General features: G+C 43.0%; 1 protein-coding gene across 1 annotated transcript in view; it reads left to right on the top strand.

Annotated features, from left to right (window-relative positions):
* The window catches only part of ADAMTS17 (ADAM metallopeptidase with thrombospondin type 1 motif 17), a gene marked incomplete at both ends in the record, with an annotated part of 152,857 nt that overhangs the window by 49,977 nt on the left and 81,977 nt on the right, over window positions 1–20,903 (top strand). Inside the window, one exon of the mRNA XM_082291026.1 lies at window positions 9,651–9,756. Coding sequence (XP_082147152.1) covers window positions 9,651–9,756 — 106 coding nt within the window. The remainder of the gene's footprint in view (window positions 1–9,650; window positions 9,757–20,903) is intronic.

Raw genomic sequence — 20,903 nt, 5'->3', positions numbered from 1 at the left:
TGACTTAACAGAGTAACTCAACCCTATTAACCTTATCAGGTGCAGCCCCTGGGTTTGTCAGCCTTGTCAAGTCAGGCCGTGGGGCTAAATCAGCACTCAGCAAAGAATTAAAACAGAAGGGCTGAACCAGGAATTGCTACATAAGTTTATCAGTGCTGGCTGGCAGCTTGCCAAAGTGAAGGCAGGAGCTTCAGCAGCCCTGGAAGTCAGGATGTGGGAGCTGCAGATGAGAAGTACCACAGGAGCAATTTGGAAAAGCATCTGTTTGGAGTTTGATTACTGTGCATCATCCCATTTGCTGGCCTGCCTTCCCCGCAGGTCACCTGAGCTGCTCTGATGTTGCCAGGAGAACAGTTTTGACATGCAAACAGCACCTAAAAATAAAATACACTTTAAATTTTAACATGTTTCAAAAGTATAGATTCATTCAGGTTTTGAGAGTAACGATTGCTTAGTCATTCTGTAAGAACATGGAAAGAATTTAGTGGGGAGCTGTGGAAGAATGCCATTCATCAGCAGCACAGGTGTTCAGCCATCTCCAAAACATTCAGCAGACTGGGCTGACACTCTCCAGACACTGAAATATTGTTCACTGTACATTACTGACCATTGTTTAACCACTGCAGGACAGATCCTTGTTCTTGAACCTACCGCTGACCAACACCACAGCAGGGTGAGATAGGCATGGCTTAGGAAAGCTCTTGGAACTGTTAAAAGAATCTTTTAATTTATTTGCAAAGCTTCATGAGATTCTTAGTGTTTGCAGCTACAGGAAGGGAAAAACTGGAACTGAATGCTGGACCCTGACTGCTCGCTCTTAAAGCAGATGCTGTTTGGTACAGAGACTCCAAATATTTCTTCTGATTTATTGCCAAGTCTGACCTTGTCTCTTCATTCTGGAAGGGAGATAGTGAGGAATTTAAAGGCTCCAGGATCCCTGCTGCTGAATTCCATGTTCTTCTTTGTTTAGCAGTCTCATGAAAGGCTCTTCCTATTTTTCTTCCTTCTCTCTGAATTCAGGCCCTCTGTTGAAGCAGGTGGCTCAGATGAGTTGCAGGGACAAACTGACAAATCCAAAAGTGGAAGTCGCAGAACTCATCTGAAAAAGAAAGATGAAAATATCCCCAGAGATGGTTTGGGAATCTTACACAGTTTTCAAAGCTGCAGCTATTGCATGCAGTGCCAAGGTTGCTTTTCCATCTCTTGGAAGATGGTAACATGCAGGTGCAAATCCATCCTGAGGACAGGTGTTGGCAGACTGACATAGGCAGGTGGCAGAGTGGTGGGAATGGGGCATGGGAGCCCTCAAGCACTTTTCTTTCCGATGGCAAAGTTGTTACATTTTTCTCTTTTTTTGGTGAGGTATTTATTTCCTGAAAGATGCAGCTTAGGGGACACTGAGGCAACTCTTGAGTTCAGGCCTCTTCCACCAGACAGGACAGGTCAAAATGAAAATACTGAAATATTGATTTTTAATAACATCTGGGAAAGGGAAGGGTGAGAGTCATAAAGGCTGTTTAGAGCTGGAGCAGGTGGAGCTCTCGCCTCTTGTTGAGCCATCCAGCAGTTGAGAGATGTGGAGTCATTTTTACCCTTTGTGCTGCAGCCACTGTAGTGAAAGACAGCCACTCACACAGCTCCACAAACCCTGAATTCAGTGCTGAGTCCTGCTGCTGCCTTTGGGCATTGTGGTGCTGATGTTTCCATGGATGTGGGAAGGGAAGATCCTGCTTAGCTCTACAGCAGTCTGTAGAAAGGACTTGCAGGTTCCCCCACTGAACACAACGAGTCCAACACAAGATACTCAAATCCAAATGCCTTTGAGCCCCAGGCAGAGGTGACTTTTGAGGGCCAGGATCCAAATCCTGGTTTGCAGCTTGGTTTCACAGTTGTTGGTAATGTTTTCTTTGAGTTCTCAGTCACATGTTCCTGTAGCCTTTCAAAAGCATCAGATCTCTGCTGACTTCTGCCATATCTGATTCCTTTCTGGTGTGAGATATCCCTGAACAACCTTGACCCCTGTGCCTGTGTATTTTCCTCTCATTGTCTTGTATCTTGCTGATTTCCATCCCTTTTTTCTATACCAGTTCCAACAGCTGTCCCTCCATTATGCTCAGTGCCAGGTTTTGCCCACACATCCCTGCCTGAATTATTCCATGCCCTCAGACTTGTTCAGTAATTCCTCAAGTGAACCCATGATGCCAGAGACTGGAGGCTGAGGGCCCAGGGCTGGAGGTCCATTTTTCTCCAGCAGTAAGTACACACAGACATTCTCAGGGAGCTCATCTTCCCTTCTGATCTTATCTCCTGCCCTCCTTGACCCCTGCCTCCCTCAGAAGTGACTCCCTGCTGCCTATGAGATCAGAGTCATCTTTCCTGAAGCCTTCTGGAAAACCTATATTATCTCCATTTGCTATTTTTCTGTCTCTTCTCACTCCCTAACCTCTTCCCATTTCTCCTTCTGCCTTGTTCACTAAATTTGAATTATGCCACGCTTCTGTATTCTTCCCATCACTCATCCAGTCCAATCCAGTCCAATCCCCAACTGGAATCCCTCTCTCAGATCCACCTGGCCAGCTCTTCCCCTGCCTTTCCTCTTAACAGCTGTCCTAATATATCTTACTTTGAGTAATCAAGCCCATGTAATTCCATGTGTGTGTGTGAGCATGTAGACTTTCAGCACCAGGCAGTGATGTCTATAAACAGATGATGAATTAGCTGCCTGGATTTGGGAATCAGCATTCAGGAATGATGGTCTGATTTGGACTGAATATCCCAAACTCCATATTTAACTAGAGAAATAGGATTGCAGGAAAGAGCTGTGTTTGAGATCTGCATTCAGCAGCAGCCCGGGCTCTGGGGAGTGTTGGGGAGAAGCTCTCTGGAATGTGGCTGTTACCATATCAAAGTAGAGTAAACATGGAGATGATACCCTGCTTCCTCTGCTCCAGTTAATTAAGGCACTCCTCATGTCTTGTTGGATGGAGAGGATTTATTAATGTCCTGTCATCCAGGGAAGTGATGGTTTGCTGAAAGGGAGGAGTCATTAATGGCATGGAGGATGTCACGCTGAACAAAGAGCAGATGTCAAAGAGACAGGGAATTTCTTTTATCTCCTGCTTTGCTGAGGTCTTAGATCCTCGTGTTTTATCATAAAAGCTTAGAAAAACAGGGCTGGAAAGAACTTCAGGTGGGCTTTTAGTGCATTCTCCTGCTCCAAGGCAAGATCACTGGTACCTGTGTCGCTCCTAATGGATATCTGCTCCCTGAGGCTGAGCAGTGTGCTTTCCAGCTTTCTCTGAAATCCAGTGAACACCATACCTCTCCTCAGGTATGGTCAGTGTGGTGAATATTTGTGTTTGTGATCACAAATCTTGGTGAATGGCATTGGAAAGGAATGTGGTTTCAGAGATGCCTGTGCCAAACCTCTGAAGGTTTCCAAAGGTTTTCTGCTCTTATAATGCAGCATGAATAATGTTTTTGAAGGCCTTGGTTAAAGGGTCTTCTCAGCCAAAAAATGTGTTAGAACATCTCTCAGCTTTCTTGTCTCACTTGCATTTGGTATCTGAAGCAGCTTTTGCTGGTGTGGGTGAGGACAGTTATCCCTAAATCCAGGAGAGGTCTCGATCTCTTAAGGTTTTTCCACTGTCTGGGCAGCCCCCTCTGCCTAAATCAGTGAATTAGCAGAGTGTAAACCCAATGCAAATAACGCTAGAATAAAGCTCTTGCCATCTTGGGGAATGTCTGTGTGTGGGCAGGTTGGTAAAGGAGCAGATAAATGATTCATCCATTAAACTTGGAAAACCACCGGAGGGTTCCCATGAAACATAAAAGCTCTGCAGAAAGGCTGAAAGGTAAAGCTGAGGGTTGGCTGTTCTGGGGAGGGGAGTCCACGTGTTCCATTAATTGCTGTCCTGCAGGGTCATTAAACAGAGAAAAGGAAGATAGCAAAAGCACTCCTTTAAGCTCTGATGATTAAATCTTGCTGCCTCTGCAGGTTTACAGACATGAAGAGGTCTGGCCTCACAAAGGCATTTTTATCGGGAAGGTACTGAGGAGGGCAGCTGGTTTAGGTGTCAGGTAATTTGTTTGGAAAGGGGGTGGTGCACTCCTGCCTGGGCTCCAGTGTGAGATGAAAGGGTTGACTGAGAAGTTCTGAGAAGGGTTGAGCTGCAGTGGTGCCATAGCTAAAATTTGGGTGTTTCTGCCTGAATCACAGTCCTTTCGCAAAGATTAAGGCATGTGGTTGAATCTGGCTCGTTCAGCTAGAGCCCTGGTCTTGTGAAATGTTATCCAGGGCTGCTTATTAGACCCGTGGGTGTCGTATCAATATTCAATGCCAAGTATCTCTAGTTATTCCCAATAATCAGAAAAGTATCTCCTGCCAAAGGTATTGAACATTTCACTCATTTGTGCTATAAGGACCTTGTGTTCTGAGGAGTTTATCATTGTGAGCTCCAGAAACATCAGCTAGTGCTGTGAATATCAGGGAGAGGTTTGATTTGTTAGTTCTTCAGGGTGAGTGTAACGAAAACCAAGAGATTCAGAAAGTAACTACACTTTGTGTTTCAGCTGTTTGTTTTTCTTGCTGGGCTTTTGGGATTCTGATAGCACTTGTGTACACTGGAAATGACAGTGTTTTCAGAGGAAGAAGTTATTTTATTGGGCACTACAGGACTGCAGTCTGAGTTCTGGGAAAGTTGTGCTGCATCCCTGCAGGTCACGGTGAACAGAGTTTTACAGGGGTCATGTTGAAATTCAGGACAGGCTATATTCTCCAAAGGGAGAAGAGGATTCTGTGGTGATGGGCACATTTGCAACGAGTTGGCCAGGTACAGAAAGTCGGGATCTGGTGCCTCTTCTCAGGAGTCATGGTGACTTCCATCAGCTGGTCTGTGACATCAGAATCTCTTCCTGTATAAATACTTGAGTTCAAAATATTGTGACTTGCACTGGTGTGATTACTAACTTGTTTTCCTACCTGATCGTAGCTGTGTCTTGTGCACTGGATGGTTGCTCTGTAATTTCCGTACTTGTGGTTCATGACAAGTGTGTTGTTTCCAGTGTGGATTTCATTAAATGCAGTAACAATGAAAATTATTGCTAAGGAAAACAGTTTCCATACATGAATATTAAACTCTAATGGAAACCATGTTGTTACTGCAAGATTAACAGAAATTGGCATCTTGGATGACTATCTAGCATTAAGCCAAATTAATCTGTGCCACTAAAATTGCATGCCCGGCTTTGATTTAGGACATTCTCATAAAATGAAGGAACAGCTCACCCTGTTCGCTTTTCTGGATGATCCCTATAAACCAAACTTGGACCTGGAGGCTCAGTGGTGACAGCCTTAGCCTGTCTGTGTTGTACATGCTGCAGAGGGCCCTTCCATGGATACAGTTCTTTTTCACCTGGATACCACTGACTCTTGAGACCTCTGTTTATTCAGCTGTAGAACAGTGTTAGTACCTATCTTGGAGGCAGTTTAGTGGGTTTCTTCTTCTTTAATGTTTCTTAAGTTTTGGAACCTTTTCTATGTAGGCTTTATAGAAAGGGAAAAGTATTTTTCATTTTAAGTATCACAAGCACTGAAAGATTCCCTTGGTGACTGACTTGATGTGTAAATACAGGCAGGGCATCTCTGTCAAACATATCATAGCCATTGAATGGAAAGGCAGAGCATGAATCACTTCAGGGTTTCCTGATTTTACTTGTGTAGGATGTTAAGAGAGGCTAGAGGAATGTAATTGATGGCAATGTGTGAGCTGCACAAATCGAAAAACGTGGGAGAATGAGAAAAACATCAGCTCAACACCAAACTAGTAATGATGGGGAATGGGAGGTTTGCTCTGAGCATGTGGATATGCAGGGAGTCTCTGTCTGTGCCAAGCAGACTTCAGGACTTGGAGTTTGGCTCCCTTCCCAACAGCAAATACATTGAGCAGGAGGAGAGCAAGCCAAGTTTTAATCAAGTAAAAGTTCTGTATCCAGAGGTGGTTGGCAAAAGAAGAGATTAAAGTATTAGGAGTGCAATGAAAACAAGACATTAAAGAGTTGAAAGCTGGAGTACCTGGACAAACCACTTGCTGAGTGAATGCTCCAGAGCCCGTCAGGAGGAAGCCCCAGGTGTTTGGAGTAGGACAAAAAGGGAACCCACGCACCAGGACTTGTCTTCTCCCAACTTTGGCCATCCATGTGGCAAGTGTGTAATATCCTCATGCCTCGCCGGGCTGGTGGGATAGATGGGATCATTCCCCTTGGAGATACTGCTGGTGGAGGGCTCATTAGCTGGCAGGAAGGCAAACAGCTGCAAACTGTTTATGTATGACAAGTTTTTGGATAAATGTGAGTTTACACAGTTGCCTGTGTCCCAGGGTTTGCCGTAGAAGTGCAGATAGCTCTGCGTGTCCAAGCCCAAGCACAGAAGTTATGGGCTGTAATTATGTAATTTCTCAGGAGAGAAAGGAAAAAACCCTCGTGCTTGGTAATAGTAAAAATAGTAATTGGCTCTCCTTTCCCTCTTCCACTGATACTCCTGCTTGACCTTTTTTGTATATTAAAAATAGATTTGTGGTAATTGCTGACAGTGTATCTGACAGATAAGGAGTTTTTCCCCTAAAGAAAGCCACTGTCTGTATATTTGCAGAGGTACATGAGAAGTGTGGGGTTTTTTTAAAAAATAAACAAACAAAAATTCCAGTTCAGCTTCCTTCCCTATTTTTCATTTTCACACACACACACACACCTGTCTCACAGACAGGGCCAGAAGCAAAATTACCAAATAAAAGCATTTCCTCTTATATTCTTCCCAGCCTGGTAGAGCCACTCACGCCAGGATTTTCACAAACCTGTCTGAGTTCATGAAGTTTTTATTCTAGTTCTGCAGACTTGAAAGGCTTAGATAAAAATCTGGAAGTTTAAGAGGCAAACAACAGTTTCCATTCATCCCAATGAAGAAATAAATCATGTTAATGCATTGTGCTACTATTGTTGTTGGTTAAAGGTGTATTTTTCTCCGCCTATCAGTTATGTGGATCATTGTACTGGGTTACAAAAAAGTTGCATTTATGTTAATGGTTCAGATATATTTACTAAAGAACTGGAGAATGTTTGCAGATCAATAATTTATTTGTTGTTGATATTCTGATGAAAGGAATTAATGCTAAAATGTATTGGTCCAAAAGAAAATTAGAATCTTGGGAAATAGTTCACTAGAAAATAAGTGTTTCAAAAACATTTTTAAGGCAAGCTTTTTCAGGCTTAAAATGTGATACCAATTTGTTATAACTGGCTTGCTGCTCCAGAATGACTCTTATTAATAAGCACTCAGCAGTTCATGAGCTGGACTTCTTACTGAGTTCATTCCATGTACTCCAAAGGTTTCTGCTCTTCCAGGATTATGAGTTTCTCTGCCCAGTCCATTTCTGTAATAATAAACTAATTTTAAATGGCTACATTTTTTTTGATTGATCTTTGCAGATATTATAAAAAGGCCACACAGGATTCACATTAAGCACTGAAAATAGCTAATAAAAATAGATGACTAAGAGTCTGTAACTGAGCCACAGTCACTACTTCTTTGACCACTGGTGGATGTACAAGTCCTTAATCATTAGTTTTCCACTTTTGAATGATGAGGGTTTTAGCACAGAGCAAAAGCCAAATAATGATGTGGATATACATTGCCAGGTTCAGTGAGGATTAGAGCCACTAAACAAAGACTTCAGAAGAATTATTATTTGGGATAATGTACCTGACATTTTAATTGGTATTTGACATATTTTAATATATTGGCAGAATTCTAGACTGTTTTGCTGCGCCACACCTCCCAAAAATGGGAATGTTGCCCCCTTCCATCTCCATGATGGTAAACGTAGACCCAGCCTCATTTTATGAAATCTCTCAAAAGGAATTTGGCATGAATAATTTCAAGCAAAACTGACTTGCCTGATTGACCCTTGAGCCTGAAATGTAACTGTTGCTCCTCAGTTAAAACCTCGTGTGTCAGATACAACTGAGAGGGATATTGGCACAGGTTAATGGAAGATAGAGGTGGAATAATCAGGTTTAGTAGTAGGAATAAAACACTTGTGGTAAAAATCCTGCTCTGGTCATTGCTGCCTGAAAACTGCTGAAAGGGAACCAAAATATCTCTCCCTATTCCATAGAAGTGTCTTTCAGCTGACCCAAATACTCGATTTTTGCTTCTGTTTAACCAAAAAGAGGCACGTTCATTGGGCCATCAGGTGTGGACTGAGTTTGCAATCTCAAAAATCTTTCTCAAAGAAGGTTGTTACTTCCTGAGCAATTCTTTGACATCCTTTGGACTATTCTGCATGTAAAATGCAAGTCAGTCCAAGAAAAGTGCTGAAATCCAGCCTTTTATGGCCACTGATTTTAAATCTTTATCTCTTTTTTTTTTTTTTGTGTGTGCGTGTGTGTGTGTGTGGTATGAATCTGCCCTTTCATGGTCAGCATTTTTAAAGTAAGCAAGTGCTAGTGCCTGACTTCTGCCTTCACACTTTGCTGCAGGTGCTGAAGTAAAATGCTGTTGCCCATCCCTTCATTCCATCCAGAACACCCCTGGCTAGCAACAAATATCCACATCCTTATTGTTGTCAAAACTCATAAAAACAGAGCTGGACTTCTTCCAGGTCTAAAGTTTTACATTTGCACCTTGATAAATACAGCTTTGTCAACTCTGAGAGGAAAAAAAAGAAAAACAGGTATCATGACTCCATTGCATGGTCATGGTCTGCTCCTTAGAGGCAGCTCCTGCAGCTATCCCTCCATGGAAATGGTACTGCAGTGAGGAAATGCTTTCCTTAGTGCTGGTAAATACAAATACAAGTAGGTATGTACACTGTGATATCCTGAGCTGGCCTGTGATGCCATCACAGCATTCCCAAGTGCGGTGGCACTTTCAGCAGGGGACAGTCTGGCTGCAGGAAGGGCAGATGAGGACTATTGTTTTTCCATAGCAGAGGCTTCATGCTGTAACTTTTGAATTCCTTTTTGGCCTCAGCATCAAACCGTTCGTGGTGCCCACACAAACAGGAGAATACTGTGCATGGATCAAATCCTAAATTCCACTCAGTCATAGGAGACTTGTGCCACCTACATTGGCTTTGTGACTCACCATCAGCACTTTGCCAGCTCTCCTGGCTCTGATGCTCTCACTTTCTTTTAAGCATTAAAATAAGGGAAAATGTAAGATTTTTTTCAGTCTCTGCTTTATTGTTTTATTTCTTCTCCCTGACTTTAGTCTGAAAATCAGGAGAAGTCCATTTAAATGCTTGTTCAGGCGCCTTCACTGCATCTTCTAATGCTGTAGTAGAGGGTATTAGTAGACAAGTTTAGATGAATTTTTGGGTCAGTGAAATGTATTTTTGAGACAGTGAAATACATTTTCCAATGAAAGCAGTGAAGGTGAGTGTGTTTTACTTATTTCCTGTCTGACAAAACTCTGGACTGATTCTCCACTAGGATGATGAAGAAACTACTCAGATGATTTTGTATGGAAACTGCTCTAATATTTTTCATTCTGGTTGCATTTTTCATCACTTTGGGTGTTACTGCTGTATGTTTTGAATGAATGAGCTGTTTCACTGGTTTTGATGGGAACATTCTCTGTGGTTTTGTTGCAGGAATTGCTTACCTAGGAGGTGTCTGCAGTGCCAAGAGAAAGTGTGTTCTTGCTGAAGACAACGGTCTCAATCTGGCTTTCACAATTGCGCATGAACTTGGGCACAAGTAAGAACTTGTCCTTCAGTTTCCTTCTTTACTTATGCCACTGTAGGATACTTTCCTTTAAGGCCAGACAAGTGCAATTACTAGTGTGGCGTGTTTGTTACGATTTCATAAGTGCAGCACATTGATACATAACTTAATTTTCAGGAGGCTTATGTAAATACCCATTTTAGCAGACATCGATCTTCCCCTGTTTTCAGCTCTCTGTTCTGATTCTGAGTAGCACAAAGAGGCTTCATTCTCTTAAATGAGGGACAGTAATAGAGACAAATTCTGCTTTTCTTTACCGTGTAGAATAGGTCCACAAAGCTAACATCTGCTTCAAAATCTTTAAACTTGCCAAGTTTTCTCTGAAGTTCAGGTGTCTGTGTCAAGGACTTTAATAGTTAAATAGTTTGGTAGTGGTTTCATCTCTGCATGTGAAGTAATCTGCTGTGACTGAAAGGGTAAACATCAGTATTTTGGAAATGCCCTTAAGCAGAATTACTTGATCAACAGAAAGAAATCCTATAACTTGATTTATCAGCTCAATCACACCTAAGTAACACCCTTTGAACACACTGGAAAAAGCAGGAAAGAATGTGATAAGTCCTAGTCAGACAGAAATTTGCACAAGGAGATTACTGGGTACTTTCTGCAGGTGACTTTGGAGGCTATTAAAGCTGCCTATAAATATCCTGTGGGCAGAAGAAAACAAAATTGACTGGAAGAGTCAGCTGCATCCTCTTAGTGCAGATAATGAGTTAACCAAAGGTCAGCTCCACATTCCCTGCTCTCCGGACCCAGTGTCACAAGCACTTACTCATAATCTTTATGAGCTTTTTCCCCTATCCATTGACATCACTTTGGTTGAGTGTCACAGACTGTGGAAGGTACAGAATTAGACCAGGAACAAAGTTATACAGGGGGCAGGACTGTGCCTGTGGGATTTTCAAGCACTCCTTTCTTCAGCCTCAGAAGGAAATCCCATCTTTGTTCCTGTAGTAAGAAGTTGTGCCTGAGTTTTGTCTGCACTCTTCCTACAGCTCATGTGTCTGGTGTATCTTCCTTTCCTACAGTAAGAAGTATTTCACAGCTAAGTCAGAGCCAATGGAGCATGTTGAGGTTCTGGCCAATCTCATTCCATGACAAATAATTGCTTTATGGTAATGTATTTCGAAGTTGCATGGGAGGGTATTTAGGTTACCTACCAAAAATGAATCTCCTGTTCACCCTCCAGTGACACCAAAGGCAGCTGAGCCAAACTGAGGGTGGTTGCAGCAGAAAAGGACACTTGGCTTTGGTTTTATTTAAATTACATGCCAAGATGTTAAACTGAGCCTAAATTTAATAACAAACTAAACCTGTGGGTAATGCTAAGGAAAATTCAGCACTCATCTTTGGATGGGCCAAGAGCAAGAGGGAAAAATACTTGAGCTGCAAAAAATCCAGCTGTGTGAAAGAGTGAAACTGGTCTGCCCTGGTGTTTGCCAAGTTTCTCAGCAGAGCTGACAAGCTTCTTTCTAATAATGCTTTGCAAAAAAAAATCCCCATCATAAATAGGGGATGTAATGCCCTTGGATACAGCTCCCCATCTGTGCAGAAAATTGCGAACTCCATTTCCTTTTCTGAGGGCAGTTTTGCTGGTAACACCATAATGTCTTTCCTCTGCCGGTTTTCTTTCTTTGCCTTCATCTTGGTAAACTATTTCAGGAGAACTGAAGGGGTCTGTAAGGGCCAGCTTAGGGACCCAAGGTATCTGGGTAATGCTGTTCTTGGAGGGCACAGGAGCCAGGAAGGCTCCAGCTGAAGGTTGTAGAAGCTGTTGGGAGGATTCTGCTGCCACAGGTGTTTGGGGACATGTTCCAGGTTATCCTGTTTCACAAGGAGTTGCAATTCTTTGTCACACATTGGGGCAAACCCTTTTTCCCCCTCTGCCTTGCCTCCAGCAGCATAATCAACCCCCAGTGTTGCCAAATCAAAACGGGGTGGGGGGTGGGGGGGGTGGGAAATGCCATTTCTGTCTCCCCCCAGCCTGAGTATTACAATCATCCCACTGTGCGGTCACCCACCAGTGGCCTGGCTGCTCATCTCAACCTCTGGCCAGTTGAATGGTGCCTTTCTGGAGGCCAGCAGGAATCTTTTCATTGACCTTACAAGGTGTCAGGCCTTCTGGTGTTGAACTGCAGTAAGATGCTCTGAGCAATCCTGTTTCAGCATGTCTTGTGCAAATAGAAGAATTCTTTGCAGACTTTACTTACAAACTCAGAGGTTTTGAGTGAAATGTAAGGAAACCCATTGCAGACATGAACACAAAGAATAGCTGATGGGCTTTAAAAATGAAAACCAAGGAAAACTTAGGTGCAAGTTTCTTAATTTAAAACAAAATCCAATCAAAACTTACATCCATATTGGCAAAAATACAAATTTTGGAGAGCCATAATTTTGAGCTTTATTGAAGTCTTATTTCCTTATGAGTGTAGAAAAGCTGAGATTTATTATTCTTTCCTTAAGACTAACAAATGTCTGTGGAGATCACAAGCCCAGTTTGGCATTCACAGATAGTTTCTGATGTGGACTTTGGAAAAAGTGAATGGATTACTAATTGATGTGTCAGATTCCTAATCTGCCACTAATGTCATTTGGACTGACTGCAAAAAACACCATTCCGGACAGCTGCACTGTGAAAACACAGATACACCATTAAATAGGTCCATTAGGATGAAATAGGTCCTATGAAAGTTGAAGGATGAAAGTTCATCTTCAGGTTTAACCTGTGGAGTTTTTGCTTGATGATGGGGTGAGTGATGTGATTTTTGTATTTAAATCTTCAAGTCTGTACTGATAATTTTGGTCCGTGGACACAGAGGGAGCATCCATCTGTATTTAGACACAGTTTTTTCTGCACCGGATCCAGGAGAAGAATCTTGCTATTACAAAAAGGTTACAGGCAGGGAGCCGAGTGAATGTGTATTGAGGCTGCAAATCATAAACTTTTTCCCAGACAAGACAGGACCCTGAGCAAGTCTTGTTCCTTCAGTCAGCTGGGTCAATAGTGGATGTCTTTGGAAACAGCACACTTGAGTGTAACCACAGTTTGTTGGATTTTATCCAGGATTTGCTGGGTGGAGTCCTGACCTACACAGAAGGGAAGACCCAGGGATCGCAGTGGTCACTGAAGTCTTAAAATGTACCAGTCTGAGGTCTTCATATCATAAACATAATATGAACACTGAGCATTTCTTACTCTCATCTTTCCTCAGATTTTCAGGGCAAGTCCATCCATAAAAGCTTAAAAATGCCCTACTTTTGTCACCAGGATCCTGACTGGTGCTTCCCTCCTCCTCCATGAACTCCACTGGTGTGAGTCTGATCTGAGATTCACACCCTGAAGACCACCCTGAACAACCGACTTGAAGAAAAATAGTGCCAATTCCCCCCCTCCTAGTTCTCTTCGCCTACAGCAGTGACTTTGTTACCATTTTCAAGTCCTTTTCCAAAGAAAAAAGTCAAATAAGTTTTTGAAACAAAAGTTGAGATTCATCTGTATATCCATTATCCCGAACGAAGCAGGGGGGCTGCAGCCAGTGGTTTTTCAGGACAACAATGCCAGCTTTGTTGCCATTCCTGTTTTTTTCAACAGCCTTAGTTTTCCTGTTGTGGGACAGGGGCAGGCTTGGGTGAGGAGGGGAGATTCCCATTCATGAGCCAACAGAACCTGGCACTGCCTGGATGGGGAGAGAATAGCCTGAGGCGGTGTGGCTGGGAGCCACAATGGGGCAGATGCCCTTAGGAAAGGGAATTAAAATCAACTGACAATGAGCGAGGAGCTGGCTCTTGCCAGCAGCCTGAAAACGCATGGCCTCAAACTTGAAGCTGAAACAGATGAGGACAAAAACAAGTCCAAAGGTAAAAAGCCTGTAATGCACAAATCAAACAGCTCAGGGCTTGGAATCAGACAAGAGAAGGGTTTGGAACCAGCAGGTTTCTCTCCAGTGTGATTATTTGCTTTAGATGTTAGATATTAGTAGCTGTAGCTTGGTTAAAATTACTTCAGGGTCCATACTTATTTGCTGCATGATGAAGTATGGCCTTTGTACTATGTCTCAAGCCTCGTGGTGTTGCAGGTAAGGGAAAAGCACTCTGGATATGCCCTTTGTGGCCTGATATTTGTGCTGATGGACTTGTGGATAAACTTGGCCTCCCTGATCTGTGTAGTTCAGCACCCAGCAGAGAGATTAATGCAGATGTACCAGAATGTGAAAATATTGTAGGCTGAGGAGGAATGTCCCTGAGCGGATCCCAAAGGTGCAGAATGATGTCCTGTAACAACTTACACCAGCAAAGCCCAGTCACTGTTGTGCAGCTATTGAAGTTTAATTCCTGAGAACCAAGCAGGAAATTGTCCCACTTCTCCCCTGCCCCACAGTTTATAAAGAATTGGTCATAATACATTTTAAAAATGAAAAGTTCCATGTGGAAGCTGAGGATCACCCCAGTAAATGTGACAGATCTTGCACACAGGTAATGCTGCAGAGTGCACACTGTGCTGATAGAAACCTGTTTCTTTTTCTGGAACAGCCTGTCCCATGATTCCAAACAGCCAAATTCATGGCGGTGGGGCAACGGCAGTGGTTCTGGAAACCATGGAGAAATGGAGGGACCTCTGCTAAAAATTCTCTCCTTTTATCCTGGGGTTATAACATTTAGGTGCAGGATGTGGGATCTGAGAAGCTGTTTTAAAAGAAAAATGCCAACAACCCTCTGACTTTTTTAGAGCAGCTCAGAAGAGTCTAACCCTTGAACTCAGGGCTTTACCAGTGGAGGCAGCTGAGTGTAGTTTCTGTCCTGGCTGACTTTAACCCTTTTTTTTAAAAAAAGCTCTCACTGGAGCTTCTTTTTCTTTTCTGTGTTTCTCTGAGTTAGTTCCACATTTATCAGGCAGGTTCTGCCTGACCTGAATTTCTGTGGAACATTTTTCTTTGTTGCTATTGCAGAAATACACCAGTGTGTCCCCAGGTTACTTCTTACCTCCCAAAAGGTATGAAAACCAACATTACTTAAGTTGTAGAATCAAACATGTAGAAGCACCAAAGTCTCAATTTCAGGCAACTTTATCCAAACAACTTCAGTTATAACTCTGTTCCCTCTGTACTGCAAATGAGGCCAAACTTCTATTCACAGGGTAGGATTTCAGCATGTAGTTAAAGACTTTTCTTTAACACATGCCCACAGGCATCTTATTCACTCCTGTGAATTAATGTTTTACTGTAAGAGAGAACTCTTGGATATTACTGGATAGGGTAATATCCAGTTAGGGGTGGCTCAGGGATGTAGCCTGTGGCTGACAGGATCTGCCCAGTGGCTGGATAAACCTCTCCAGTAGCACTGCTGGCATTTTGAGTGTAGATTCTGCCTTGTGTTGGGGAGCTGTGGTTCCCTCTGTGCCTCCATAAACCCTGTGTGGCCCTTCTGACCATGCTGTGTGTCAGAACTCACATCTCTGCATTTGGAGTGGTGGAAAATCAAGGTCACTTGGATCCCAAGGTGCACTGGAGCCAGAGGCAATCCCGTGCAAGCTTTATTCTAGCAAGCTCAGGTATTAATGACTTTGCTGCACCAGGACTTCCTGAGTAGCCGCAGAATTGGATTCAGGCAGTGCCTGCCCCAGCTCTATTCTCCTGGCGCCAGAATCCCCACTTTAAATTAACAGGAGGACGTAGCTGTTCCAGTATATTGCAGTCTCAGGAATAGTGGGAGTGACTGGCTGCTGTGTAGACATACCCTGAGGCTGGCCAAAAATGCTGGCATTGGTCCGTACCCACCCTGGAGTTGCTAATTTTATTTTCTGCCATTTGTGTTGTAAATCTGTTGAGGAATGTCTCTCTCTCTCTCTGTTCCCAGGCTCCCTTTTCATGCTCCCCTCCTCCCAGGTTTCATTCTTCTTCCACAGATAATTGCAAGCACATTTTCACAGTTAAGTTGCCCTTCTCTGTACAACTCCAAAGGACATAATGGAACATTGCCTATTTGATCATATGTGTCTGTACATCAGAGTGTCTAACCAAAAGCAGTTATTTAATTACAGGTTCTGGTCCTGAGAAAGAATAGGAATATCCTAAAATTTCAGGAGATGCTTCTTCCACTTCTGGTAACACACTGAGGAGTCTGTTTTAGATAGAACAAATTATTATCATGTACCTTTGTAGCTTGATAGTAACTTTCTGAAAACCATGTCGTAAGTCAATCAAAAGGAAGCAGCGATCAAAGACTTGTTTAAACATATTTAAAAAAAAAAAAAAAAGTCAGTGGAGACTTCTGCCAGCATGGATGGTTTGACCTGGGGAGGAGGTGGTGGTGGAGCAACACTAAACAGAAGGTGTGTTGGCCTACTGTAAGACAGCATGGGATACCTGAGCAAGTTAATTTGAGTCCCAGAAATAGAATATCCCTGTGGTATTAACCTTGTTTCGGCAGGTTGTTTTTGCAATGACAGTGGGATCACACAGAGAAAAATTCTAAAAAAGAGAAAATTATGTATGGAAATCGCACAGAGAAAAGAAAGATTGGGGAGGAGAAATGGGGAGGTTTGGTAGTATCATGTGCTCTGGATAATAGGCCTGGGTTTGGGTGTGGTTTTTTTAGTTTTATGTAAAGCTTCAAGATATTTCCAGGTGCATTTACTGAACCTGCTAATCCTGGCACGGTGGCAGGGTACCTTCCCTCTATCATGATTATCTGTTTCACCTTTGTACCATCCAAATTTGATAGTTTATTTACAGTACTGGCATGTAATAACGTTGGAACTGGGCATGGGAATGTCCATGTCCCGTTGCTTTCTGCACTCTTGTGGCAAACATTAGTTCTGGGCAAGGGTTTCTATGGTTTTACTTTCTGCTTTGTGAAGGATCTCTGTGTAACCCCTAGGGAAGCAACATTCCCTTGCAGTCCCTCTAATTTCTTTGTTCTTGAGCATCTTGTACAGCTTTACTTAACATAATACAACTGCACCAAACAGGTGAAGGACAGCCATTTAGAAACACAATTTTCGTTTAATCAATAGCTTTGTAGCCGTGCCAGCTCTGCCTTTCTTTTTGAAGGCTTACTCTGCTGAGTAAGCCAGGGCTGTGTTAAGTAGCTGGGCCGTAATGATTTGGCAAATCTTGCATCTGCTTCCTGCCACAAGGGTTCTGATTTCATACTCCACTGGCTTTGCTGGCAACAGCCTGGTGCACCCAGTGACCCAAAACACGGGGACAGTACAAGTCCCCATTGGGCAGCCTCCCAATATACATCAGCGCAGGAAACATTAGGTTTGTAAGTGCCATTTACCAAATAATAATTTGTTTTTATACAAGGGCAGTGATCTAGATGAAATATTTACTTTTCCACTAGCAGTTGGGTTCCAATAGCCTGTAACCCGTGCTGTCAGCCTGGCCTGCTGAGTTCAACAGGTTCCAGGTGAAAATGACTTCCCGAGCTGGGGAAGGTGATAAATCCCAGACTGTCACTTGGAAAAGCCTTTGGTAGTAAGTCAGCAGCAGCAACGCCAGTGGAAATGTTGTTGCCACTAAAAATGTGGTTCCCTTTAGCTGTTACGTCAGTGGAAGGCTGTGCTGGTGTGGAACAGGGTTGGCTGCCTCTTGGCCAACAGTTGTGTTGGGAAATAAAATTCAGCAAAAAAGAGTTTACTGGAGAAATGAAATAAACAGGCCTGCTTTGTTCTCAGTGATCCCTTTCCATTTGCAAAATCCTCCCTACATCGGATGCCAGGCCTCTTTCCATTGCTGGATCCAGCCCAGCAGGGAGTTTGTTGTCTGTGTCTCTACTTGAACCTCAGTTTCCAAAAAAAAGAGGAGAATAGCCCACAGTTTTCTCAGTTTTCTGCTTTTGCTCTTGCTTAGGTAAAACAAATCAAAGCAAAAGGAATATGATCATGATGGTTTGCTCTGACTAGCTTGAAAAGTTTCCTTCCTGCTGGGCTCTAATTAGCTCAGGGCCTTAAAAATGAGTATTTTTCACTGTACCTTCTTTCTCTGTTTCAGAGTGCACTGGGACACTCATCTAATACACCAGATTTTATCCACATATGGGATAGTTTGACCTCTCAGAAGTTTCTCATGTTCACCCTCTGGTAGCTGTTTCTCACCTGCCAGTGACAGTCCAAATCCTGCCTGGCTCTTCCACCTGCTCCCCGCTGGGCTCCCTTCCTCCCACCCTGCTGTTTGCCAGCGTCACTCCGGAGACAGCTAATGAAGTGACAGATTTCTAATCTAGATTTTAAATATTCATTTTAATTGCACACAGTAAAACTAGGCTGCAGGATGAACAAATGCTCCCTAGAAACAGTTTGCTTCTTAGTTTAGGTAGTCTGTGTACTTAGGGAAAGTATCTTTCCTTCAGAGGAAAAGCACAGCTTCCTTTCTTCCTCCTGAAGACATAACCACCAGCACTTTTCAGTGGGTGAATTTTTTCCTGTCTGCTTCCTCTTTCATCTCAAGTAAAGTGGATTGCTGTGTAACGTGGGGTAGATTTGGTCAAAGGCAGAACTCTTCCCTAATATCCATCATGAGCTACCATGAGTCAGCAGTGGTCACGTTTTGATAAAAATGCAGACTGCCTGTGTTTAGTAGCTTTAAAGAAATGCAGCAAACTGGGTTTTCCTACAGGAGCATTGTAACGACGACGTTGTCGTCAGCTTTCCTGCCTTTGTGTACAAGCATCACTTCCCATCTATTCACTTGAAGTGCCATCTCCACTGGGTATATTTTTTTACCTCTTTCTCCATTATTTTACTCTGTTATTGACACATTTCCAGTATTAATCCAGATATGATCCTGAGAGTTTTCTCCAGTCAAAGAAAAAGCCAACTTGTTTGCTTAGGAAAATATAGTCATACTTTCTTTTTATACTTTAAGTACTGCTCTCCATACCTGCAGCTCCTTCTGAGCTGTTTATGGTGTGTGTTCAAGTAACCTTACCAGGTTTGCCAAATGTGTGATTGCAGGAGCCCCTCTGAGCACAATGAACAGAATCACATGAGAAAAGCTCATAGACATCTCCAGAAAGCTGTCACCAGATAAAAGAGACACACCCTGCACCTCTTACCATCTAGAGACCCTCTAAAACAGTATCTTATGAAAATAAAAGACTTTCTTCTTTCTCTGTAATTTGTCTTCACATTAACATGTTCAAGCCAGTTATTCAAAGCGAGAGTGTTTTTTCAAGTAGTTTTTTACTTTCCTCATGTCGCTTCCTTAGACAATATGAAAGCAAACTTGACTTTATTAGCCTTGAGGTTTGTAGGCAACCAGTCACACCCACTACCCAAGGAATTTCACTTCAGTATTGGTCTGAACATATCATTTCCAAATTGCTTTGATACCAAGCCATAATTTGCAACATTCCTGTTTGATATCGAGTCTCTCCCTGCTGATAAAATGAGTGAAACTGAGATAACTTGCTGAACTTCTACAATCATTTACAAACAGCCAAGGCCAGGTGGTTCTGGTACTATAAATTATTTTAGCAGCTGAACCATTATGAAAAATCCCAGGAGTTTAGGGAGCCAGTGTGTGGGAGTGCCACTAATGGAAACAAAATTTTTGAATTGCATCATGCATTTCCTGTGCAATTTTTTTGCTAGCTAGTTCTGGTGGGTTTTTTCATTTTTGGAAGCAAAAGTGAGCCCAGAGGTTTGTTACTGTCTGCTGCAGTCACCTGTTGTGTTGGTGAATCAGTGCAAAAGGATCACATAAGGATGGATTTCTTCTTGCACTGCATTTGCAATCCCACAGTGATTGACAATGTGGACCAAGAAAGAGGATGAAAAATATTTCTGTGAAAAGGGCCTGCTGCTCTGAGAACCATAAAACATACACCCTCTGCCTTGTCTGGGGACTGCAGAGCACTTGATGCTGGTAGAATTTATATATTACATTCACTTCTCACCTTTTTGTCTTTTGATGTTGGCCATCTCCTCATTCTCACCTACAGGAAGGGAGAATTCATCTCCCACTGTGGGGAAGGCAGCCAGCATTCCTGAGTCCCCCAGGCTGTCCCACTTCCCCAGCGCTCAGCTGTGGGTGGCTTCCTGATGGGGCAGAGTGTGGGACATCTGGGTTACTTGTGTTGCACATATTTGGCAAATATTCCACACCATCTCTCCCCTCTCCTTGGTTTTCTTTTAAGGGTGTCTTGTGTTGTAGCTCTGCATTCAGGTTTGGCACTCAGTCGTTTAATGCAGTTGACTGGAGGCTTTCAGGGGTTTCACAGGAGTTTTGGAAAAGTGATTGCGCGCAGAGCATCCCCTGGGGTTTCTGACACTGTGAGTGACAGGGCCGTCAGTGTTCACTGAGCTTTTGTCTCTCTTCCCTCGTGGGTGGGAAATCCCACCCAGCTATCCCAGGGTTTGGTCTTTTTCCACCCTACAATTTATATTCCCTTTTCGTCTTCTGAGGAAATGCATGTCACATTTTCAGAGGTCTCATTCTTACCCACTTCAGGCAGTGCTGAAAGCAAACAGCTTGTTACCCTTCAGCTTGTTTCTTCTGCTGTGCCCCAGGGTGCTTTCCAAAAACAAGGAGCTACAGATGGAGCACAGCAGCCTCTGTGGAATGAGCAGTCCTTCTCTGCCCACCACTGGTTCATTCATAGTCACTGTGCTCCTTCTGCAACAGTTCTCTGTGTTCTGAAACCAAATTGAAGCAAGAATTTTGTATGTACAAGAAGTGGATTTAATCTCTTGGAGGGCAAGGATACAGCTTAATGCAAACATTTTCATGGAGATATCCTCAGATGAAGTATTTTTACTTTAGGGTCACAGCTCAGCTGTGATCATGACAAATAGCCAGTGTCAGACAAGCGATTCCCAGTACAGAGTTGCTGATCCATGTTGTACAATGAGTGTTTTTGGATATATCTGTGTTCACCTCTTCAGCAGGGATTGATTGAAGGAATTAAAGCAGTCCTTGACTCCTACTGGTGCTGTTGTGTCAGAAATCTGCTGTATGTTGTTGACAGGTATCAAAGCATTTGAGAGGGTGTAGAAATGCTCAGCATGTGGTTGGATGCCTGCATGGAGTTGGGAAAGTGCTTTAAGGAAGGAGACAGGAAAGATTTGTGTAAGATGCTAAATGGATCTTGGAAAGGAGGGAGTATTGAGATCAGAA

The sequence above is a fragment of the Coloeus monedula genome (genome assembly GCF_965178545.1).
Source record: "Coloeus monedula genome assembly, chromosome: 14".
Lineage (NCBI taxonomy): Eukaryota > Metazoa > Chordata > Aves > Passeriformes > Corvidae > Coloeus > Coloeus monedula.
Note: the sequence above shows the minus strand (reverse complement) of the source record. Positions and strands in the feature narration are given on the sequence as shown.